At 52.4% G+C, this 23,672-nt stretch overlaps 8 protein-coding genes across 8 annotated transcripts; 6 read left to right on the forward strand and 2 right to left on the reverse strand.

The window, feature by feature from the left end:
• Positions 1-690: 690 nt before the first annotated feature.
• Positions 691-1,942, forward strand: B0H65DRAFT_330605 (centromere protein H (CENP-H)-domain-containing protein). Its single transcript, XM_062823507.1, has 2 exons — positions 691-981; positions 1,065-1,942. Exons 1-2 carry the CDS (start codon positions 843-845, stop codon positions 1,670-1,672), a joined length of 747 nt encoding a protein of 248 aa, XP_062676914.1. The 5' UTR covers positions 691-842; the 3' UTR covers positions 1,673-1,942.
• Positions 1,943-4,680: 2,738 nt separating this feature from the next.
• Positions 4,681-5,283, forward strand: B0H65DRAFT_512446 (Non-histone chromosomal protein 6; the record flags this gene model as incomplete). Its single annotated transcript, XM_062828573.1, has 3 exons — positions 4,681-4,744; positions 4,974-5,191; positions 5,254-5,283. 3 exons carry the CDS (start codon positions 4,681-4,683, stop codon positions 5,281-5,283), a joined length of 312 nt encoding a protein of 103 aa, XP_062676915.1.
• Positions 5,284-6,932: 1,649 nt separating this feature from the next.
• Positions 6,933-9,050, forward strand: B0H65DRAFT_436116 (uncharacterized protein; the record flags this gene model as incomplete). The annotated part of the gene is made up of 9 exons (XM_062825223.1): positions 6,933-7,372; positions 7,433-7,509; positions 7,567-7,768; positions 7,831-7,905; positions 8,061-8,287; positions 8,357-8,468; positions 8,527-8,654; positions 8,711-8,872; positions 8,929-9,050. The coding sequence occupies 9 exons, from the start codon at positions 6,933-6,935 to the stop codon at positions 9,048-9,050; spliced, it is 1,545 nt and encodes a 514-aa protein (XP_062676916.1).
• Positions 9,051-10,700: 1,650 nt separating this feature from the next.
• On the forward strand, positions 10,701-13,093 carry B0H65DRAFT_330940 (phosphoglucomutase 2). Its single transcript, XM_062823508.1, has 5 exons — positions 10,701-10,971; positions 11,136-11,233; positions 11,329-11,532; positions 11,591-12,607; positions 12,678-13,093. Exons 1-5 carry the CDS (start codon positions 10,919-10,921, stop codon positions 12,968-12,970), a joined length of 1,665 nt encoding a protein of 554 aa, XP_062676917.1. The 5' UTR covers positions 10,701-10,918; the 3' UTR covers positions 12,971-13,093.
• Positions 12,960-13,801, reverse strand: B0H65DRAFT_330945 (ribonuclease H-like domain-containing protein). Its single transcript, XM_062823509.1, has one exon. The coding sequence runs from the start codon at positions 13,732-13,734 to the stop codon at positions 13,216-13,218; it is 519 nt and encodes a 172-aa protein (XP_062676918.1). The 5' UTR covers positions 13,735-13,801; the 3' UTR covers positions 12,960-13,215.
• A 1,385-nt stretch (positions 13,802-15,186) lies between these two features.
• B0H65DRAFT_479752 (uncharacterized protein) lies at positions 15,187-17,508 on the forward strand. The gene has a single exon (XM_062827546.1). It carries the CDS (start codon positions 15,618-15,620, stop codon positions 17,238-17,240), a length of 1,623 nt encoding a protein of 540 aa, XP_062676919.1. The 5' UTR covers positions 15,187-15,617; the 3' UTR covers positions 17,241-17,508.
• Positions 17,509-19,131: 1,623 nt separating this feature from the next.
• On the forward strand, positions 19,132-20,854 carry B0H65DRAFT_331052 (uncharacterized protein). Its single transcript, XM_062823510.1, has 3 exons — positions 19,132-19,386; positions 19,456-19,775; positions 19,841-20,854. Exons 1-3 carry the CDS (start codon positions 19,318-19,320, stop codon positions 20,706-20,708), a joined length of 1,257 nt encoding a protein of 418 aa, XP_062676920.1. The 5' UTR covers positions 19,132-19,317; the 3' UTR covers positions 20,709-20,854.
• A 497-nt stretch (positions 20,855-21,351) lies between these two features.
• B0H65DRAFT_512452 (uncharacterized protein) lies at positions 21,352-23,389 on the reverse strand (the record flags this gene model as incomplete). The annotated part of the gene is made up of 2 exons (XM_062828574.1): positions 21,352-23,210; positions 23,320-23,389. The coding sequence occupies 2 exons, from the start codon at positions 23,387-23,389 to the stop codon at positions 21,352-21,354; spliced, it is 1,929 nt and encodes a 642-aa protein (XP_062676921.1).
• Positions 23,390-23,672: the final 283 nt, after the last annotated feature.

The raw sequence follows: 23,672 nt of genomic DNA on the forward strand, positions 1-23,672 counted from the left end.
GAATTGCGAAAACAAATATCCAGCACTGCGTGAGCGTGTCAATGAGTTTTTTTCTGTTGGTTTCTTTGCTGAAAAGTGAAAAAACTTGGATAATTGTCAGAATAGAGATGTTGGGAGGTACTTCAGAGGGGATTTTGCTGCGAGGTGCTATTCCCTTTTGGGCCAGTTTCTTGGACCTGGATACCGCTCCCCAATGGATGAACCTACTGTACACTATCGAGTCCAAGTTACCTACCTCTCTCTCTTTTAGCATGACAAGAATCATATCTCTTGCTCCAAAGTCAACTCGGGGATTAAAGCTGAGTGGCATATATTCGCCAGCTCTCCGTCACACGTAGTACACTTGTAGGTAGGTGCTGTCTCCCTCTGTCTCTCAACCTAGTGTACACTACGGGTAACTGCCCGTGTAGTTCATTCCATGCTCCATTCATTCAAACATGGAGTCGGGTGCTTCATGATGATGCCACAGGTGCTCAGAGCTTGAACAACAACCAGCTTGAAGTTTATCCTCGATCCCATGTTCCATTTTTGACCAGGATAACAGTACTACTGCTAGTCGTGGTCACTTTTATTTTACGAGTTGAACCGCCCTTCGCTTCAGACGCGTTACCAGCGCGTCCTACGCGCACATCTATATCCAGCAGTCCGCTTCTTGGCTTACTTACGCCTGTAATGAAGGAGGTCTGCCTCATCCACCTGCTCTGGAATGATCTGTAGGTTGTAGCAATCTGGACCAGCCTTTCAAGTTCAACTCCGCAAACCACGCCATACATTCTACCATTATCATTCAGCTATATCTCTCCAGCCGCCTCCAACCAGCCGCGGCGCTCAACCAACTGGTCATGTCGGCTCTTGTTCCCGATCCAAACCCTCGCCTTTCAGAGACGGAGGAAGAAGCGTTGTCACTCTATGACAGACTGCAGGAGCTACATATTCAGATAGGCCTTCTGCAGGCCCAGCAAGATCACTCCGACCCGCAAAGTCAGCAACCCGATGTATATCCCCCTCGAGGTTTTGTAATGTTCTGACCATGGGCGCTGCATTAGGCCCTACATCCTTTACAGGACATTCGGAAGTAGATGAGGCTCGCACGCAACTACTCGAAGCAAAGGCGGCTCTTGAATTGCGGGACTACGTATTTGAAAGCGCCGTCGTGGTCCGGCCTATATTGAGGGCTGTTCATGGCGGAACTCAGGCCTCCCCGGTAGAACGGTCCGTTTTCACTGTGGTTAGGATCTGCAATCTCTTTTTCTCGGATATCGCTGACGTCTGTTTCGTTTCAAGAGATATCCTGCCATTGATCCGGCAGCGGGATCTAGTATCTGCCAAAGCGGCTCAGCAAGCTTCAGCCTCCCATCAAGTCAGAGACCGTATCTTGGATCTGGAACTTGAGCGTCTCCGCATTGGTCAACAAAACGCGACATTGGCTTCGGAACTCTTGCGGTTGTCAAAAACCACCGGCACTCATGACGTACAAGTGGATGGAGCTACCAAGCTTGAAAGACAGCTGGGTAATACGAAGGGTGAGCTACAGGTGAGCCGCCAGAGATGGAAGACGATCAAGGGAGCGACGAGCGCGCTCGTAGCCGGCAGCGGAGTCGATTGGGTCCGAGATGAACGACTTAGAGGTTTGGTCCTCGACCCGCCGGATCTTTCCACCAAAGGGCCGTAATGAAGAAGTAACATGCTCGGTACTTTTCAAGAGCAACGACCCGGTTTGGCAGTCGAGAGGTTCTGGGCAATCGGTCATGTTGGCACGATTCTCGATGCCTCATTTGAACAGCCAAGGACAACCCATGGTTACAAAGTAGCCATGCAGACTATTTCCGTTTGCTGAAGAAACGACGCTATGTCCGAGTCCTGCTTTTGACGACAATTGTTCCCAGGCTTCCTCTCTGCTTCTTTGAAAAGCCGAGGATCGCATTCAGCTGTTGGTCATTGATTGCCGGGAACAAAGTTGTAATATGACAATTTGCTCGATTTTCATGTTTACCGAGTAGTCCTCTTGAGAGAATAGCGCCAATAGATCTTACTTGCTGTGTGCTATCTGTCCCCGATTTGGTCGCCGCTATCCTCTTCCGCCACTGTTCGAGCATATTGTGATGCCATATTATTGCTGAACAACGGGGGGCAGCATTCCGAGGTTTGTACTGTATCTTCTTGATCGGAAACAAGCAGCGAGAAGAATAACTTGCCCAGTAAATGGCAGGTTTTAACCATGCTTGGTAGGCACACGTGTGCTATACCATGCAGTAATAGATGATGAACCTTCACCAAACGAGACACTGGCCGTTTCTGGCGTGGAACATGTCATGGCACGAGGGGACGGTCGTGTCTCTGCATTACAAGGCCGCCCGGATTCGGGTATTGAGGTACTCCGTACCGTGTACAGTTCGTAGTCTGGGTGGTACGGATTGTTCTGCGGTACCAAGAGACAAGCGTAGCAACTTGAAAAAGGGCAAGCTCTGCTCGATGCTCTCTCGTGTCTCGGTAGACCTGGCATGCCTCAACCAGGCGCGGAAACAAAGGATGTGAGTGGACGAGAACTGGCGTGCCAACAATAGCTACTGTGGCTGATATTGCAAGCAACTGTTAGCAAATGTCCGCGCACCTCAACTGCTTCCTTACTGTAAGATTAGAGGCTCGTCTTTCAGAGACGACTGCTAGAATACCATTGGTAAGTCAACACTGGCCTATGATACTTCATTCCTACCTTGGCAGCCTCGACGTCTTGCTACCCTTGAACGCATCTTCGTCATCTTATGTGAACAGGCCAGGGAGAGACGATGAAAACGGCACGAGATTTCAGGTCCTCATGCTAGACTGGGAGCCAGGGAGCTTGGTCAAGCTGCGTGTCTCACACAAGCCATTCTAACGCCCTTGCAGAGCTTCACGAGTCGAAATGAGGGCCACCTGGCGGGTAGTGAGGCCGTACTGGTTATACTCGTCAGTCTTTTTTCATTTTACTGCCCAATGGCCAGTTGATCGAGGCAGGGCAGTTCGTGAAATGAGGGAAGTGCAGCCCACCCCCGAGTGACCAGACGTCCTCTCGGACCGTCCATGATGCCCAGTAATAAGCAGGCGTTCATAACAGGGCAGCCTGCCGCCCCCAAGAAAAAGATACGGACGAGAGCGACGATGGTTGAGTGAGAGAAAAGTGACGGGTGTGTGCGAGCCCGCCCAGTGCTCATCCAAAAAGGCCACTGCACGCACCTCATGGGTGGAAGCCGGGCGGGAGCTGGGGGGGCGCTCGACCCTAGCTGTCCGGCCGAATGCATCCAGACCAGACCAGACGAGGATGGGTTGGGATGGCATCAAGCGACTGAAGCGAACGAGTGACTGAGGTGCGGCGGCAGCCTGTCAGAAGGTGGGAGTGATAGTACCTGCCTCTAGTCATCCATAGAACTGGAAGCTGGATTGGAAGCTGACCCAGCCGGGAGCTGGAACTGGAACTGGAACTGGAAATGGAATTGGCACGGGCTCGAGCTGGATGGCTGCTGGCACTGGAAGCTGGCAGGCAAGCACGGGCCAGGTAAAGTACACAGTACCGACAAGCACGGCGCAAGTGGGCGACATGGGACATGTACCGGTACTTGTGTTGACGCTTGGCCAGCGCCAGGCCGCCAGCCATTGACTGCAGTGCAATTGGAGTGGCCCGGTCCGAAGAGGGATGAATGAGTGGTCAGAGTGGGTGCCCTCGCCTCCCTCCCAAATCACGCTGCAAAAATCAGCCGGCGCTGCACCCTTTTTTTGTTATGAAGTAGGAAGGAGCTTCCCCCGCCCCTTCAATCAGCCGCCCATAGTAAAATACCAGGCAAAGGCGTCGCCCCCTCCTCTCTCTCACAAAACTCCCTCCTCTTTTTCCCATACAAACGAAGCGCACCGCTCACCACGCCAAACTCGATACCCATTTTCCCACGCTTATTGCACGCGTATGTGAGTACCTCCTTTCCTTAGCCAGCACCAGCAAAATCACAAGTACTCGCGCCCATCTGGCATTTGGCCTTTGCCTGCCTCTATCCAAGCGGAACTGCCATTGGGTCCCATGCAACCAGCCAACCTCGCTGCCCACCTCGCTGTTGCCATCCAAATCGAAGCCGGCGCACGCTTGTTGCTTTGCGCGTCGGTGCTCAGCACTCCCGGCACCAGCTCGAGTCTGCGCGTCGCCGTCTCCACGCAAAGCTTCTATAGGACCTGCCGCCTTCGCACCACGCCGGGAGCTCACTTTGCGCTGCCCACACACGTCTCCGGTCTCGCGTCAAGAAAAAACATCACAACGTACCGCGATCGCTGACCAGGGTGGCACAATCTCTCAACAGCAGCATCACCACGCATTCAAACAGTCTCATCTTCAGCAAAAAAAAAATAAACCAAGTACGTTTGTCGCGTATGTGGTATTCATTGATGCTTCAATGACGCAGCATGCCTGCCCTAAATTTTAATCAGCAGTTGCATGCCAATTGTTTCGACAGCCTCGGGTGCCGCACTCGCTCTGGCAAACGAGCATACACATCAGCACCTTCTGCTCGTGTTTTGCGCTGTGCAGCTTGTCTGAAGTCGGACAAGCCGCAGTTTACCAACGAAACTCGTGGACTTGATCAATCATTTCATACGCGCCGCGATACGGTCTCAATTGTTAACTCATTACTAACAATATTTTTGATTTGCAGATTAGACATCATGCCCAAGGCCGCCGCCAAAAGCAAGACCACCGGCAAGGTCGAGAAGCGCCGCGCGAAGAAGGGTGAGTTACCGCAACACAACCCTTTCCCTACGGAACGCTCGATATGATGTTCCCCCATTCGCATATCACACCTGTGGCAACCTGGTCGCTTGTCTTGTAGGGTCATGCTTCAATGACAAGGCCCACATGCAATGCTTGCGGTGGGCTTTGATTGCAGCTGATACCAAAACATACAAGTGGTCGCTCTTGCTGTTTCGCAGCTCCTTGTTGCTGACTTGTGTTATTCAAGACCCCAACGCCCCGAAGCGTGGCCTCTCTGCCTACATGTTCTTCGCCAATGAGCAGCGCGAGAACGTCCGTGAAGAAAACCCCGGCGTCTCTTTCGGTCAGGTCGGCAAGATTCTTGGAGAAAGGTGGAAGGCTCTCAGCGACAAGCAGCGTGCCCCCTATGAGGCCAAGGCTGCCGCCGACAAGAAGCGTTATGAGGACGAGAAGCAGGCTTATAACGTGAGTCATCCCCACGTTATCCCAACTCTACTAGCAACGGAAACTGATCATGAGGCGCATAGGCCGAGGCCGACGAGGAGGAGTCTTCCTGAATGAACCCTTCTCGCCGACTCGAATGCGCTCGCGGAATTCAGTCTTGAAAAACACGTTGATATTTGATCAGAGCAAGACACTGCGATCAGCAAACGAGGCTTTCTTTATTTGACCTTGTATTTTGGGACGGACGGTGTTGTTACGGTGCCACGGGATTTCCTTTTTTACGCCATGGTTTGCACGAGCTTTGCTATGATCAAGGAACAAAGCTATCCCTCCATTGGGGGACCAATCGAATCAGTCAGCTCATTCGCTGGCTAGCTTGTACAACAAATCTCAGTTTTTGATATTCGGGAACAGGTGCGCACGCAATGGCAGGGGATCAAGAGTTGCCATGGATGGATTTGAACGATTGCGCGGTCAACGATGATATATCGCCCACGTCTATAAGGGTTCAAATCCTGGTTGACGCTTCTTTTTTTTGCGCGGAACTGGTTAATATAGGCTACTGCTCGAACGATCAAACAGTCCCATTTGGCGCAGTTGCTGTTGTTTGTCGCAAGACTATATACCTCTTAGGATTCTTGGTCAACACAAGCGATCAAGTGATATTATGTTCACCAGGACTTGTTGGGGGCAACACTTATTGCTAGAGGTCGTGCAAAGACCATGCCGTATGGCCGTGGTTAGATGCGGACGTCGTTCTTCTGGAGTTCATAATGGTGAGAACTACTGCCCGGTACCATAGACGGAGAGGCTAGTGATATCGAGGGCTAACTACTGTGTACGCACTACAGTCGACAGTTCTCGCTTAAAAATAAAACAAATCCAAACTAACAGTTCCATGAACGTATGCGGTACTAGGCTCGACTAGGCAACAGATCTTAGTCCATGCAGCCCATGCTACAGCGTCTGTCCAAGTTATGTTACTTCTTATACCTCAGTATTTCCGGATAGTCCAGCTATGGAGTGGCAGACTCGATTTTACTGTATCATTCTAATTCGAATTGCCGTAAGGAGTGGTGTTTTGCCCCTTCGTGGCGGCCACTGACTCCTCGACCGCCATCGTATCCGCATGCATTGCAGCATATCCAGTTACACACGGAGGGCCTCCCCGTCCACGATATCAGCTACAAACTGGGCATTTATGGGTTTGTCTCAGGCAGCTTAAGTCGAATGAGCTCAAGGCCTTACTGTCCCACTGATTTTTTGTACGTTGGGCGCCAAGTAAGTCGGTTAGGCCAACTAACTGCAGCCGAGAATCCTGCATGGTCAATTGGCTGAGACTTTGTCCCTTCTGATATGTAAGTACGTACCTGTCACTGTCTCTCGTCGAGGAAGCCGTTGTCCAATCCGTCGTCCCCCGCTGTGTCGCGGTTCGACCCTCGTCCGGTCATTTTATTGCATGTTTATACATTGCTAGCAATCGAGTCTCGCGGCGTCCACTTAGCCATACTACTGGCAGGCTACAACCAGCCGTGGCAGCAAGGACGGCGAGGTGTGCAAACACTTCGCTCATTATCGGCACTCGAGCCTGGTTAGCACTGCCTGATTGACCAGTCCTGTCAAGGAACAGCGCCAGATCCTAACCACCCATTGATGTCCATCCGATTTCTGCGAACTAGCTCTCCAGTGTATACCCGTTGGCGGCCGCGGCTCAGTTTGTCATCACAATTCGTCCGATTTTCTACAGGCTCCTCTGGGCGTCATGGATCACACCAACATCGGCATACCTTGCGAGATACAGCTATTTCAGAGCTGTTGCCGTGAGGCCGAGCGGGCTGCCATTGTGGCCGTCGCGTTAGATCAACTACGGGAGGCGCTCCCGGAGTCATTTCACGGCCACCTTATCGCCTTGGCTGGGGAAATTCGGGACTCCAGCAGGCGGCTCCGCGATCTTGCCAATCATTCCCAGTCTCATATCGAACGCGTCCCTCTCGTCCTCAACTACTTGAATATTATTTTACCATGCCTGTGTCGTACCCTGAACGATATCATGGGTTACTATGACGACAGAACACTTGCTCGGGAAATCCGGTGGCGGAAGATGTACAACAAGATGACAGAAGAAGCCGGGGGTATTCCGCTTCCCCAGCGTTTCGTGCTTTACAACAACTTTCTGGTCATGTTAGGGTACCTTCTTAACAGGTGAATGGATATTTTGACGGTGACTGCGAAAACAACTGCGCTCTAACTAGGTATGCATAGGTCTCCGAGCTTCGATCCAAATACACTCGAGACGCTCCGTGGCCATCTTGTTGAGTTGAGGGAGAAACGAGGGATTCGTAAGTGACCTAGCTTGACGTTCTTTTCCCGCGGGGACAACTAACATCCATACGCAGCACCATTGCCACAGCAAGTTGGCTCCATCAGTCCTGCCGACATAGTACCTTCTTTGGCAACTCTTACCGATCCAGTCTGTATCGGCCTCCAGTCTGATTCACCAGCTTGGATGCTAACTACACAGGATCAGAATGCGCATTGGGCCGAACAAATATTCTCGCTCCCACTAGCTTCTCGAACTGTGCTCAAACATGTAAAACCGTGAGTACCGCACTGCAGAAGAATAAATGAGTGATTGCGTCTGATACATTAGGGCGTAATAGGTCAAAGGCATGCGGCCCATTCTTTCGACGGGATCAACTTGCCATACCTCCAGAACCCAAAGTTCTCTTCCGGCGGTGAGTCTATAATCTTGACCGTCCCATGAAGTCTTCATTCGCCGTATATCTGAACTGTCAGCTACCGTTGCCTGGTGTGAAGCAACCTCTGGATCTGTTGCTTTGTGCTCGTGTCAGCAAGGTTCTAACTTCAGGTACTGACGACGTCAATTCAGGCCTTTCGATAACGATAAGACGTCTGTGGTGGCGTACCTCAACCCGATCGACCAAGCCCCCTACCTTCTTATCCGCAGTCTCCAGGGTGAAGTAGCCTGGTTCTCGTCCTATGGGGTCCACGAGCTTTGTATCGGGCGCGAAGGCAGCGCGTTGCAGCTTAAACGCTGGAGCCGGTCGGAACAATGTAGCAAGCTGTGGGCGGCGTTTTACTTTATCACATGGGAGGGTAAGGCTTCAAGGTTGCAACCATTTTGCGATGGGATCAGTCCAACTAATCACTCACATATCTCTTCAGAGATGGTACTTTTCTACTGCACGTTTGTCGCGCTCAAGGCTCGCAACAGGCTAACCATCCAAATTCATCCAACCGAGTTCCAATTACAAAGAGAGAAGCGGCTCTTCCAAGCGTACGTGTCGTCTAAGTCTAGGATATGGGATCGGGGCATTGTTGACTTGGAAGTGCAGGCAAATCGTGGACGATGGGTACAAGCACTCGCTAGTCGTGTACGAGGATCAGCAAACTCATGGTGTTCGTCTTCATGCTGCAGTATGGGATGGTGAACTAAAGCAATGTCCGGTTTGGACCGCATTTGGTGAGATAAGAAACCTCATATCTCTGTTTCATAGGTACTAATACGAATGCTACCAGTAACGGCTCAGTCACAGTCTTCGACATGGATCAGTCGGCGTTCCAAGCATCGTGTTTGGTTGAGAAACATACAGCTTTATGTCTTTTGCAAGAACTACCGACAAGAGGTTCAGCGGCAAAATAAGTCAAATGCATTCGAGATATATTTTGTAACAGAACAAGGTGTGTTTCCAGCAGAGACAGACCATAGTCCTGAATGGACTACTGGAGTTTCACAGCTAATATTGGTTCTATCTGGGGCATAGGCGCATCCAAGTTCAAAGAGGTCTTTTCAGCTATGGAGGTATCCGGAGGCTCATCTGAGACCCCAGAGACCGCCACAGGTCCATCGGGGGAATAGAGTAACCACTCTCCGCATTGTGTGAAGGGGGTGTATCTTCTGGAATGTCCTTGTTGGCGGAGTGTGTGTGTGCGTGATGACATTTGAGGTAGGTTTGGCTTGTTAGGGGCAATTTCTTAGCCCTCAATATCGACATTTCTACTAGCAAAATAGTGGAGGAGATAGCAGCACACAGCTGAAATAAGCTTCCTTATATTGGTTAGCTAACAAACAAGTTGTGTAAATCAAGAAACACACTTCTATTTCTAGGCTTCGCTCGAGAGCTGGAGGAGTACATGTCGGCGAGGTCATATACCATTTTTTCGGCAGAAGAGGAACGGAGAGATTCTTCTCGCAAATTTGCTGAACACCACTGTCCCCGAGGTAGCGAGGAGGTATCATGTATACTTGCCCATTTTTACCCCAGCCCTACTTTGAATCCTGGTGTTGCTATCTTAAAACATATCCACAACGGGTTATGTCCAGGATGAAAAGACCACCTGCATGTTAGTTGCTTGCTATACACTACGAGAGGTGTAATCCGCGAGTCAAATGTCCGACTCCCAGTTGTAACTCTGAAGCTTGCTATCTGCAATATCTGTCCCGGTGCGTGTGGTTGCAGCACGTGGCAGCTGAGGGAGGTGGATTTGTGTGGTGAAGAGTGGAGTCGTAACTGGAGGTGAGTTCGATTCTATTCTCACTGCTCTTGCAAGCGTCTTACACTACCGCTTCTCACGAGGACTGCCGGGCATGGGCATGCAATACGACCAACATGTGCCCAACCTACTGGTCTAGACCATTGCGGTGTGATACTCACGTGTGACTTCGAGGTCTGGATAGTACTATAGTGGTTGTTAACTTGGGGTATCGAAATCCTAGTAAGCCAAGCAGTTTAATAGTTTGCATAACGTGCCAAGGTGTCAGCCCAACGGTTCCGCCAGATCGGTCGTCTCGAGATGGCCTCGGTGCCTTGGACGCCCAGAGCACCGTAGAAGCGTTGATGCGGTGCCCGAGGTATCTCGGGCACTGAGGATCGGGTTGGGAAGGTTCATCATTGGATTGGGTCATTGCGGCGTCCAAAGCTGTCCCCCGCTCAGGCTCCCGTCAACGAAACCCTGTGTGCCATGTAGAACGAGCCCGTTAAAGCGACTGTACAACCGGTCAGCGCGACTGTGTGGGGCCATACAAACTTGTCGCCAGAGACAGCCGACTTCAGGCTTGGCATCGCTTTTGCGCGCCCGCATCACGACCACCAAAAGTCATCCTTTTGAACCACTACAACGAGACCTCAAAACCACCTTTTTCAAAGCGCTCAAATTCACATTCACACGCGGGGGCCTCTCGCCGGCCCCCTGAACCCCCGGAACTAACCCTAACTAACCCTAACCGCTAACCCTAACCACTAATCTGGGTTGCTGGAGGTGACTTACACTTTCAAGCTGCTGTTGTCTCCACACAGTCGCGCTGACCGGTTGTACAGTCGCTTTAACGGGCTCGATGTAGAAGTGGTTCCAATGACGGGATGCCGTTGATCGCCAAGCTCCATGATCTGACAGCTCAATCGTCTCCTTCTTTCCTCTTCCAGCTCCTACCTTGCCTCCCCCCACCCCCCTTGCCAACGCTGCCCCACCTTTGCCCACCTTGCTGGCCTGCCAATTACCTAGAGCTACCTACCCACCAGACCGCCTTATGACGGGACCCTCTCTGCCCCTCTCGGGCCTCGGATTGAGCTACCCACGCCGCTCAGGAGAGATTGGGTTTAAATTATCTCCTTGTTCTCCTTCGTACAAATTGTAAAGCTTCCTCGCCGTTACTCCCTCTTCATTCTTGTCTTTCATCCAGCCAGCCATCCTCTAATAACCTTACCCACACAAGCGCCCACCTCAAACATGGAGGTCCAGACTGTCGAGTTCAAGCCATTCACCGACCAGAAGCCGGGCACGTACGTCACCACCCTCCTCTTCTCGTCCCCCTAATTCTCCAGACACCCTCCCCCTTTCTGGCATGTCAAAGCTACATCTGCTTGCATCGATCGAGCTTTGGCCGGCCTTGAACGTATACCGAACAACAAGACTAACAACAACCCTGTTGGGACCGCCGTCACAGCTCCGGACTCCGTAAAAAGGTCACCGTATTCCAACAGCCACACTATAGCGAGGCCTTTATCACCAGCATCTTGCTCTCCATTCCTGAAGGTGCCGAAGGTAGGAAAACACACATGCCTATACCAAAGCTTGATATACCAAGCTTGACTGCAAGTGGGCTTTGGGAGCTGACCGGCTGATGCAATCAATCACAGGTGCCTTCCTCGTTATCGGCGGAGATGGCCGATTTTGGAACCCCGAGGTGATCCAGCTGATTGCCAAGATCGGTGCCGCGTATGGCGTCAAGAAGCTCCTAATCGGCCAGGACGGCATCTTGTCGACCCCCGCCGCCAGTCATGTCATCCGCAAGCGCAAGGCGACAGGTGGCATCCTTCTGACCGCTAGCCACAACCCCGGAGGTGAGGAGCAGCAGTCCCCCTGAGTGTCTTGGTTCATCCGGTGTTAACACTGGCTTAGGTCCCAAGAACGACTTCGGCATCAAGTACAACCTCGCCAACGGTGGCCCGGCGCCCGAGTCGGTCACCAACAAGATCTACGAAGTCTCCAAGACCTTGTCTTCGTACAAGATTGCGAGCATTCCCAACATTGACATCTCGACCATCGGCACCAAGACGTACGGCGACCTCGAGGTCGAGGTGGTCGATAGCACCGCGGACTATGTCGAGATGCTCAAGGATATTTTCGACTTTGACCTGATCAAGAAGTTCTTTGCCACTCATCCTGATTTCAAGGTCTTGTTCGACGGTCTTTCGGGCGTGACCGGGCCGTACGGCAAGGCCATCTTCCAACAGGAGCTCGGCCTTGGCGCCGAGTCGACACAGAACTGCGAGCCTTCCCCTGACTTCAACGGCGGCCACCCTGACCCCAACCTTACTTACGCCCACAGCTTGGTTGAGGTCGTGGAGAAGAACAACATTCCGTTTGGCGCAGCCTCTGATGGTGACGGAGATCGCAACATGATCTACGGTGCTGGCGCTTTTGTGTCGCCCGGCGACAGTTTGGCTATTATCGCTCACCATGCCCAGCTTATTCCCTATTTCAAGAAGAATGGTGTGTACGGCCTGGCACGCAGCATGCCTACTTCGGGAGCGGTGGATTTGGTTGCCAAGAAGCAAGGCCTGAACTGCTATGAGGTCCCCACTGGCTGGAAGTTTTTCTGCGCCTTGTTCGACGCCAATAAGCTTTCGATCTGCGGCGAAGAATCGTTTGGAACGGGCAGCAACCACATCAGAGAGAAGGATGGTCTCTGGGCCATTGTGGCTTGGTTGAACATCATTGCGGGATTGGGTGTCGCCAACCCCGGAGTGGCGCCCAGCATCAAGCAAATCCAGAAGGATTTCTGGGCCGAGTACGGACGAACCTTCTTCACCCGCTACGATTACGAGGACGTGGATTCGGAAGGTGCCAACAAGGTTGTTGGTATCTTGAGGGATTTGGTGGAGGATCCAAACTTTGTAGGAAGCAAGGTTGGAGGTAAGTCTTGTGACGATTGCCCATGCCGAGCGGTATTACAGATGCTAACCCGAGATCCGTTTTTGTCTAGACCGCACTGTCACGGAAGCTGGTGACTTTTCGTACACCGATTTGGACGGCTCAGTCTCTTCCAACCAAGGTCTGTATGCCCGCTTTTCCTCGGGCAGCAGGATCATTGTTCGCCTGTCCGGCACCGGTTCCTCCGGCGCCACCATCCGCTTGTACATTGAGCAGCACAGCACGGATCCCGCTACATATGATATGGATGCCCAGGACTTCCTGGCGCCTGAAATCAAGATGGCAACCGAGCTCCTGAAGTTCAAGGAGTTCGTTGGCCGTGACGAGCCGGATGTAAAGACATAAGTTTGGCGTTCATGTAGGCATAGGGAACCAGCAACGGCTGGGGTAGCTAGTTCTCCGTCGAGGTTATGACGGTGCAGACAAATTAATGTAATTCATCTTCCAACCGATTGAATCCATATCGTACGTTTGGTACTTTTCTTCTCCGTCCGCCATTGGTCTGTCTGTGTATCTCTTATGGCGTGTGGTGGTGTGCGTATATGTTCTGGGTGGCCATGTCGTCCCGGCCCCATCATGAAGATGCTGACCTAGTCCTTCTGAAAGATGGCAGACCGGTAGTACCTAGCCTCTGCAATGCTCTCTAGAATGTCCTCCTTTGCCGTATGAAGTCCCTTCTTGGCAGGGGCTCCCGAGGCGACATGAGGGCACCAACAACGAGCAGCTTCTTTCAAACTACTTACGTCCAAGATGCGGTAGTGCAAATGATCGACGACCCTGTCATAGGGCTTCTTGCGGAGAAAGGCGCGGTCGGCATGCACGCTGTTCCCGGCCAAGAGGGCCATGCGCTTATTTGGGACATACTTCTGAATATAGGCCAGCAGCCCGTCTGCTGCCTGTTCCGGCGTGACAGTAGAGGCCAGGACGGCGGCCGTGAGACCACTATTGCCGTGAACCCGGGTACACCACTCGTCCATGGCATCCATGCGCGCCTTCGTCTGGTGAATGACGGTGCCCCAGCCGGTACGGTCTAGGAGGTTGAGTTGCTCGTCGGTAATGAGACAGTAGATCTCGATGATGGCATCTTGGTCCGGATCGAGGCCGGTCATCTACTTGAACACTGCATGTGAGCGAGGTGAGACATTGGCGATGAGAAATGCGATCAACAAGGGGCTGGCACTAAGCACCTCACAGTCGATCCAGACCAGGGCACCTTGGCTCTGCTGCTGGGCGGCCGCGTGCGCGGCTTGAGGTGTCGACACCATACTTGAATACGTTTTAGAAATAAGCGGCGTGAAGCCGAAGTGGAATCGTTGCAAGGCCTGGAGGGCGTACGTAGGTGACCTCGCCAGCAACTGTTGACTTATTAGACCATTGATTTTGGTGGTGTGGCTGGAAAGGTGTCGTCGGGTACAACCGAACAAGGGCCCGGCCCGGTGGGGAGTGATATCCGGCTCTGTCCAATTAAAGACCCTTATTGCAGCGGCAGTGGCAGTGGACACACGGTCACACCGAACCGGGCACCAGCCGGACACGAGCCGGGCTGCCTGCGCCATCATCCGCAAGCGTCGAGCGATGGGAAAATGCAAGTTATGTGTGTGGCTAGTAACAAACAGTAAACCGTCTGTCAGTAGTGATTTGATCAAGTTGTGGTAGAGTACAGGGGGGCGGGGGGTACCTTATACAAGGTAGTCACGAAAACGGTAGTCAGCGCACCCACTTTTGGTAGTCAGCGTACCGAACTACAAGAAATGCCCAACTAACGTACACCATCACTTGCACCACTTCAAAGTATCCAAATGCGCGCGCACGCGAATCGAATTGAGAAGACTGGAATGTCCGATTCGAGCGACAAGGAAAACTCCGACTCGAGCGACAAGGAAAACTCCGATCCCAAAACTAACGAAGAGTAAAGATCGTTGGCGAAAGAGGATATCGATGCTTTGATAGCGACAGATGGGCATTTTTTGTCCAACTCCAAATTGCCCCACTTTTCGCTGCCTAGGCACGCCAAGACAAGGGGTCAAAACCACTTTTTCAATACTAACATTTGCGCGAACACTTTGCACCTGCTTCGTTCAATCGCGCTTTTGAAAAAAAAGGGTAAAAGACCTTAGAGGAAGCTTTAAAGGTGAATGTCAAAAATAAAGCGAAACTCTGACGGTTGTTTTGGTTGAGATATCTCAGTTCTGAGTTGGAGATTTGGCCTTATGTTTGGGCGATGTTTGGGTGCACTGACTACCAAAAGTGGGTGCGCTGACTACCGCTTTCGAGGTAGTCAGGTTCACTTCCAGCCTTGAGACCTATATATCGGCGAATCGGTAGAGGTCTCGAATTCGCGGCCCACGCGGGCGCATATATCTTAAGCAGGCGAACGGCAGGGTAACCCTCCGGTCGGGTGTCTCGCACCCTGGGAGCCCCGCTCGGCTCCTCGAGCCCGGGTGTCCAGCATCCAATGTATGTGTTGGACGCCGGCACGCGCGGCACGAAGCAGTAAGCACACGCTCAAACAGGCAAATTTCAGGTTGACAGTACACGATTCCGTAACCAAGTACTATACATATACGTAAAAATACGTGCCGCCCTCAGATTCCAGGCATTCTGGAGAACCTCTGGCTGCGTAGCAATTTCAAGTTGGGCGCCATTTGGCTTCCTACAACATAGTTAAAGTAACATGTTGAGAGAATGGGCCAGTTCTGCAGGCTACGAGCGGCTTTGGTTCAACACTTGTCCTTTGCAGAACCTCTAGGACTGGTGTTGTTCATCGGCGTACGTAATCTGGTAGATCACCTCCGCCTGCGCATGTTATCGTCTGGCTGGGTTAGTACTAGAGGTACGCACACGTGTAAGTAGCTGAGTGAGGAGGTCGGTTGTTGCACCAGTTCACGCCCCCTTCCCTCTCTTCATTCCGATCCTCCCCCGTTCCCACAACCACCCTTGTTTTCCTTCATTGTAAACGGCACTCGAAACTCGAAAGCTATCACCGCGACTGATGAACATGATGGCGCATAACCCGCCTCGTATACTCATTATCGGTGCCGGCTCTCGCGGTCGAGCTTATGCTCGTGCCATTCAATCCTCAACCGACGGCATCGTCACCGCAGTAGCGGAGCCTAACGAGTATAAGAGAAGGCAGTTCGGCCAAAGCTTTATTTGGGGATCACACGCTCTTCCGTCCGAAGGCGCCCAGTTCGACGATTGGCGTGCCTTTGTTGCATACGAGAAGGACCGGCGAGCCCGGATTTTGGCCGGCAAGAAGGATGTCTCTCCCGGCGTCGATGCCGCCTTTGTGTGCGTTCTGGATGAGATGCACAGGGAAGTCGTTCTTGCCCTTACCAAGCTTGGAGGCTTGCACATAATGTGCGAGAAACCACTGGCCACGACTCTGCGGGACTGCGTCGACATGTACGAGGCCCTACGCACCAACACGAACGCCAAAGGGGAGCAGATGGTCTTTTCTATAGGCCATGTCCTTCGATACAGCCCCCATAACATGCTGCTCCGCAAGCTACTCCTCGAAGACCGTGTCATTGGCGATGTGCTGTCCGTTGTGCATACGGAGCCCGTCGGTTGGTGGCATTTCACCCACAGCTACGTCCGTGGTAACTGGCGTCGAGAGAGTACCTCGGCGCCGAGCCTGCTGACTAAAAGCTGTCACGATATCGACGTTTTGTTGTGGCTTCTCTGCTCGCCCGCCTCTTACATTGCGCAGGATGGCCAAACCCCCCATTTACCATCCACCATCAGCAGTACGGGCTCGCTGCAGTACTTTAAAAGGAGTCGAAAGCCGGCGGCCGCAGGAACGGCCACCAACTGTCTATCCTGCCCTATCGAGTCGTCGTGCAAATATTCGGCGAAGCGCATATACGTTACTCAGGACAAGTTTGGTTTGGACTCGCACAATACCGACTGGCCTGTCAACGTCGTTGTTCCCGATATCGAAAGTTACCCGGACAAGAATGTGGCAAGGGAGACACTGCTTCGCGAACTGGCCAAGGATTACGACACCAGCACCCCCGCCTTGGAAATCGAACAGAGCAACTGGTTTGGCCGGTGTGTTTACGAGAGTGACAACGATGTGTGCGATGAACAGATTGTCACCATCACTTGGGATGATGACCCCGTTCCAAGTCCTCCGAATTTCTCCCACGAGTCAGGTTCAAAAGATGTGTTGCTTTCGGACCCCGCGCGTGGCCGTGGCTCGAAGACGGCAACTTTCCATATGGTTGCTCAGACGAACAAGATCTGTCAGAGATATACGAATCTGTACGGCGTCGACGGGGAGATATTTGCCGACTCGTCTACCATTACGATCCATGACTTTCGCACCGGGGAAACAACCACCCACCACCCTCGGAATGAGGACCGCGGTCACGGAGGTGGGGACCTGGGACTGACGCGCCAGTTCGTTCTAGCTGTTGACAAAGTCAAGAACCATGGCTGGACTACCGACAGAGCACAAATGGAACTAGTCGGTTGTACTCTAGAAGAAGTGATGCGCAGCCATGCTATGGTCTTCTGTGCCGAAGAGGCAAGGAAGAACAAAAAGGTGGTCGATTGGGGCGAGTGGTGGGCAGAGCATGTGGAAGGTAAGTTAAAGCGTGATACAAGCTAGGTCTTGTTTGATTGGCGCGATGGTGTACTGCTAGCTAGGGGCGCTCTTGCTTTCAGCCGCGGCTACTTATGTGTTTGTTCGTGGGTTTGGTAACGAAGGGATAGTGTTCTTTGTGACGATCAAGTGTGTGTAAACGTGTCCGTCCTGTGGGAGTACAGGAGACCAGAAGAGAACCATTCATATTTAACCAGTAAAAGATGAGTTACAGGTTGAAAGCTGACTTCTATCATATCCTACAATATTATATCAGTGTCCCAGCGGGTAGCCTTCCCTAACTTGATTGCGGCGAAATCTGGATGAGCCAGTCTTTTTCCCACTGCCTTGGACTTGCCTTTCCGACCAGTCCAGCCCACCCTCCCTCTTTTAGCAAACGGTTCACCGCCCTGGACGTCGTATATCATGGCGTGGGCTTGTACTAACTTCAGCCGACTCTTGTACTTGTTGAGTTCCCAACTGGCATGTCTTGAATGTTGGAAGCCAGAACGTGAATTGGGGGAAGTAGGCCGAATAACGACAGGCTATCTAAGAGCATGGCGTGGTGGCGGCTAGGAAATCATGGAACGCACGGCTTCAAAGGTGACTGAAGGTAACTTGGGCTTTCGGTCAAGATGCTCGGTATGGCACCTGGCATAACTCTTTATAGCAGGCGTCAAGATGACCTGTGCCGGGATGCTTAGCTCTACGGGGGCCGTATAGTAGATGATACCTGGCAACGGTGTATCCTTCACTAAACCGTCACCCGTCCTGTTAATCGGCCACTTGGTCGCTTAAAGGCGGTCCTGTCTTGGAGATGCAGTCGGAGACTACAAACTGCGATTAGCCTGACGACGATCCTCCACGATACTGTCGCAAACAATTATGTCGAGGGTCCTTGATCTCGACTCCTCTCCGGCAGTCTCAGGCATCAATACTCTTTGCTCCCGCTCGTCCTCCTTCACCCCATGCGCTCACTACTGTGTACGCCCACAGATCCTAGATGGGCAAAAAGAGTAAACGGTATATTCCGGAATATTTTTTGCCCAGCCTTGAAGAACATGCTCTGGGAGATCTACACCAAGCCTGGTCCTGGAGCACTTGCCGAGAACCTTGTGAGGCTGTACGGATACTACGGCGGCGGGCCAAATACGTTACGAACGATCATGGCAGGCATGGTATCAGCCGAGGCGTGCCTGTAATAATGTGTTAGCTGCGCACCGGTTACCTTGCATGGACTCGAGACTCACAGGCAGCTTCTTGTTCAACTCGGCTTGCGGTTTGGTTTCATTGCCATGGCGCTCACCATCCGAGTACGTTAGTTGAACGGAGGAAAAGTGCAAGATGTCTTGGTATCTATATCCCGATATGCACCAATCTTCATAGCTGCATATTAATTCCTTGGCGTGTGTTTTATTCGTTATTTGCATACTTTCATCAAGCGCTCTCTGAGTCTCTGTGCGATGACGTCGGCGACGTTGTTACTTGCACGCGCCTAGTAATTACGTGAAATGGATCAAATGTGACATCCAGGCTTCCGTAGCATGCCACCATACCAACCTAGTCTACGGCCTACGTCGTAGGTGTCTGCGGTTCCGGGAGTTCCTGCCCCTGCCCCTGTGGTCCCCGTTCGTCCACACACGACATCCCATGATGCCTGTCGTCCGGATTGTATGAATGGAGGGAAGTTGCCTGTGACAAGGACCCAGTCCTCCTCCACCAAGACTCGCATGTCTTCCACCTTTGTTCCCAAATCTATCTTTCCTCCACTCTGAATTCCGGGACAGCCTTTTTTCCCCCTTCCTCTCCCGCCTGCATCGAATTTCTGGCGCCTCAGGTCGCGACTACAAGTGCACACGCAGCCGCATCGTTGGCTTGAAACCCGAAAGCCCCCACATCCACTCGCGGCACCCACCTGCTCACCCACTCATATACTCAACTCCCCGACTCTCCGGCACCCGTCCGCCCGCCCTTCGACACATAAAGTTCCTTGGCTTCGACTTCCATCGCCAATCCCCCTTTTCCTTCATACCATACATACACTGCTGCAGCCAGCCGCATCATCGTTCTCTTCTACACATCCCACACCAATCGACCAGACGTCATGGATTCTGCGCAGCAAAACAGTAACGCAGCAGCAGGAGGAGGCAGCAGCTGGGGTGCCTTCCTTAAGGTCTGTCCTCCCCGTCGCAAACACACTGCGCATCAAATGATGGGTCGCTGACTCTTCCGGTCTTGACAGTCCATCGCTTCCTTCAACGGCGATCTCGCAAGCCTCACGGCACCCCCCTTCATTCTTTCTGGTACCAGTTTGACCGAGTTCAGCTCGTACTGGTGTGAGCACCCCCCCGTCTTCGCTGCCCCTGCCAAAGAATCAGATCCGGCCAAGAGAGCGCTCCTGGTTCTCAAGTGGTTCTTGACCACGTTGAAGCAACAGTATGCCAGCCGAAGCGAGCAGTATGGCAACGAAAAGAAGCCTCTTAACCCCTTTTTGGGTGAGCTTTTCCTCGGCAAGTGGGAGGACGAGGCCGGCGTCACCGAGCTCATCAGCGAGCAAGTAAGGTGCGTACATCATCAGCGCCATCAGCCTTTTGTGTCGACCAGTGCTAATCACTCTGCACGTGTAGCCATCATCCGCCTGCAACAGCCTACAACATTACCAACCTTCCGACCGGCGTCCGACTTGAGGGTTACAACGCCCAAAAGGCCTCATTTTCCAAGACAATCAACATCAAGCAGATTGGCCACGCTGTTTTGACGGTCCCGTCATCGACGTCGGACCAGCCCGACACTTTCCTCATTACCCTCCCATCTCTCCATATCGAGGGCTTGATCTTCGGCTCTCCTTTTATCGAGCTGGACGGTGCTTCTTACATCACTTCTTCTACTGGATATACCGCCAAGATCGATTACAGCGGCAAAGGTTGGCTGTCCGGCAAGAAGAACTCGTTTGTCGCTTCGCTGTACCCGACGGGTAAGGAGAAGGAGGTGCTTTACAATGTTTCGGGCCAGTGGACAAAGTCTTTCGAAATCCATTCCGGTGCGGCCAAGCACAACAGTAAGAGCACCCTCGTCGACTCCTGGGATCCTGAGAAACAGCAGCATACTCCTCTCACCGTTGCCCCGATCGAAAAACAACACCCTCTGGAATCCAGACGAGCCTGGTCAAAGGTCGCCAACGCTATTCTCAAAGGGGACCTTGAAGCTGTGGGACAAGAGAAGAGCAGAATCGAAGTTGCGCAACGTGAGGCGCGCGCCAGGGAAAAGGTCGAGGGGCGTATGTGGCAACGACGATATTTCAGCGTCTACACAGATGCGCCTGATCGCGTATTGACCCAGCTTGGCCCTGCTATTGGACTAGCTGAGCATGGTGATGCGGATAAAACTGGTGGACTGTGGCGGTTTGACGCGACCAAGGCAGAGAAGGAACGTGGGCAACCGCAGCTTAGCGACGAGGAAGCCTCTAAGATCGCCAAGGAGCTCTTAGGGCAGTGAGGTTGTGTGACAAATGCGATCCTGGTGATATTGGGAGCCGAGAACTTTCCGACCCTCTGGGGAAAGAAGTCATTGGTTTGAGAATATAATACATAGGGCCATTGGCATTGACATTTTGGTTACGTTTGCAGCAATTGTCGGTAGCTTTTCCGCCACCTGTTTTTTTTTTTCTATTTTGATCACTGGCAGCCGCGAAAAGACTATCCCAGCCTCGAAGATTACAACCAAGATATGAACAAGTGAGCATGGAGTCATGCATGGAGAGTTAATGCTCGTAATAGGCGATGATGTATGTGGTTTACGCCGAGTAAGTTAAGGAGTGCGTGCGTACGCCTCGACGAGTACAAGTTCGCAACTAATGCTGGAGCTCCGCGCTCTATCAATACACCTTATGCTTCCCAATTTGATGAGGCCGTGATCCTAATCAAATGTCGCTCTGTTGTTTGCTTACCGCTCACTAATGCAATTGGTATCCCGCATCGTTTAGGTTTGTGCTCTGGGCACAAGTGACACATGTGCGTCGTTCATTGTTCTGTACATTTGATCCACCTTGTGAGATCTGATGCCATCCGATATATTCTAGCCAAGAGCCACGCCGAGATCCAGCGTTAGTTTCCACCGATGCAGTTGAAGTTCATGGATTCTATCGTTCAAGTTCATAAAACAGCAAGTAAACCTCTCGCTGCATGCCCAGTACGTCGCGGGTACTTGCTTCTTTGACTTTGTCGTCACTGATACGCCACCATCGGCTGCTTGATTTCTGCCGTTTGGATTTCATAGTTGTGTTTGGTATTTTATCGTTAGGTTTCGACCCGGTTGTGTCGGGGCTGCCAGCGCGAGAGGACGGTTTTGAGGCAATTCTGATCAAGGTTGAGCGCGCCGATGCGGCCGCAGATCGTAGGCTGTTCGTATCGGCATCTCTTTCCCGAGACGTAGATGTCGATCTAGCCTCGTTGGTAGGCGTGATACCGCCGTCTACTCCTGGTGTAGGAGCCTGTCCGGATCCGGGCTGAGTGGCTTGTGCCTGATTGATGTTTGAAGGGGAACTGGTGTTTATGTATGCTCCAGAGGGCTGAAAGGTACTGGGATTAGAGAAGGGTGGATATATATTTTGTCGTCTAAAGGACTCATAGTGCCCGCTATGGTGATTGCCCTTGTGCGTCACAACGCCGAGAAGCTTGTATTTTCTCTGCTGCAGAAGGCCACCAAGAGGCAGCAGTTCCGGAAATGCGATCTTCGCAAGATTTTTCTGAGAGAAATTGCTCATGTCGTAGATCGACCGCGACAGATGGATGGCCAGGATCCTGGGAAATCCTGTCATACGGATGTGCCGAGCTATCTTCCGCTTGGGAGCATAGCGAGGATCCGGCAACTCGACACCCTCTGGTGCCTTCTCAGGATCCGTCTCGATAGCTAGCTCGAGACTGGCTAGAGCCGTGCGAGCTTTCTCCCTCGAAGACTCCGACGTTGATCGCTGGATATCTGCTTCGAGAACGGCCTTGGCATGCAACAACCGGCACTTTTCACACTTGAAATCCTCGATATACTCGGTTTTGAACATGCCGTCGAAGCATGCGTTCAAAGTTGTTGCTGGAACATGTGGTACGTTTAGTGTTAGGGTGCAGAAGGTTGATTGAGTGGGCCTGGGTCTGAAACCACAAGTCAGGCATTCAATCTGGGACTCAAAGCTCCCTTCAAACGGGAACCCTTCTTCTGCTCTCTCTTCGTCGGCGCCGTCGGGGACCGCGCTCGCGGCCGTTTTCGCCGGTTGATCAGTGCAGTTGGCCTGCTCACTGGCCACACTGTCTGATGTCTTGCTATCGAAGGATACCTTCGCAGGTGGTTGCTTGGCTGCACGCGTAGCATAGCTTCGCGCTCTTTGGCCGGCATGGTACTCGTCGCAAAGCCTCTCGGCCACGACCTGAAGGAACTCCTGTGCGTCCTGTTGCTGTCTGCTGATCCGCTGACCAAAGGCAATCTCCAGTGTCTTGACGAAGGGCGCGGCCGAAATCGTCTTTTTGTAGATCGGTCTCTCGTTCAGGGCGTCAAGGATATCCTTCAAGCCCTTGGTGACGATACCCATCTGGAGTCCTTCGGCTTTCCACTCGGGCACACCCCCACGGACTCGCCATTTGCTTGTCTCGTCGCCATCGCCACCACTGTCCCAAACATCGCTCGGGATGGTCTGCGCATACACCCAGCCACCGTCCAGGCTTCGACGATGCGTCTCCCGGATAAGGTATAAACGGAGGTCCCCAAGGCCAGCGAGAGCCTGGAGAACTGAGTTGATGAAGCAATCGTTTGCCGGATTGACTAGGCCCACGGCACCATTCTTCTTGGTCGAGAACACGCTGGTTGAGTTAGCCGATGGATCGTTATCGAGAAAATAGGTGGGACCGAAAACGTAAATCAGCGTGATGGCGGCGAGAGAGGCACCAGCTGCGTAGGCGGCTACTGTAAGTGTCTTATCAGGCATCCTTTTGTGCGAGAACGTGGTCCTGCCTTGCGGCAAGCGGTGGTAGGCTTAAGGCGCTTTGCAAGTGTAGATTCGGTTGTTGTCCTGCGTCAGACGGTCAAGAGGTTTCGGGAAACCGGGGGACAAATCTGGAACCAATAGCAACATCAGGAGCCAGGTCCGATCGCAGTAGCGAGTTGGTGGGTCCTGCATTCCGGGCAGGCATGGCTGTACCGTGCCCCCTACCGTGCCCTGACGGACCACACCATTTCAAGCCCTCTAGACTTCCCGCCAGTCTTTCTCCTCCTCTCTTCTTCTATATAGTATACTCAATCAATCGTATATACGCTTGCTTTTGTTGTTGTTACCGCTTTTACTTAGTTGTAAGAGATTTACTAACCCTGGCAGTTTTGGTAAGAGAAGCTGCATATGCAAGGCAGCTTTAGTACATATGAGGCATCAATCCAATAGGGTTATCCTATTTTCCTAGCTAGCGCCTTTGGTAAATC

Source organism: Neurospora tetraspora, assembly GCF_033439725.1.
Source record: "Neurospora tetraspora strain CBS 560.94 chromosome Unknown B0H65scaffold_9, whole genome shotgun sequence".
NCBI lineage: Eukaryota > Fungi > Ascomycota > Sordariomycetes > Sordariales > Sordariaceae > Neurospora > Neurospora tetraspora.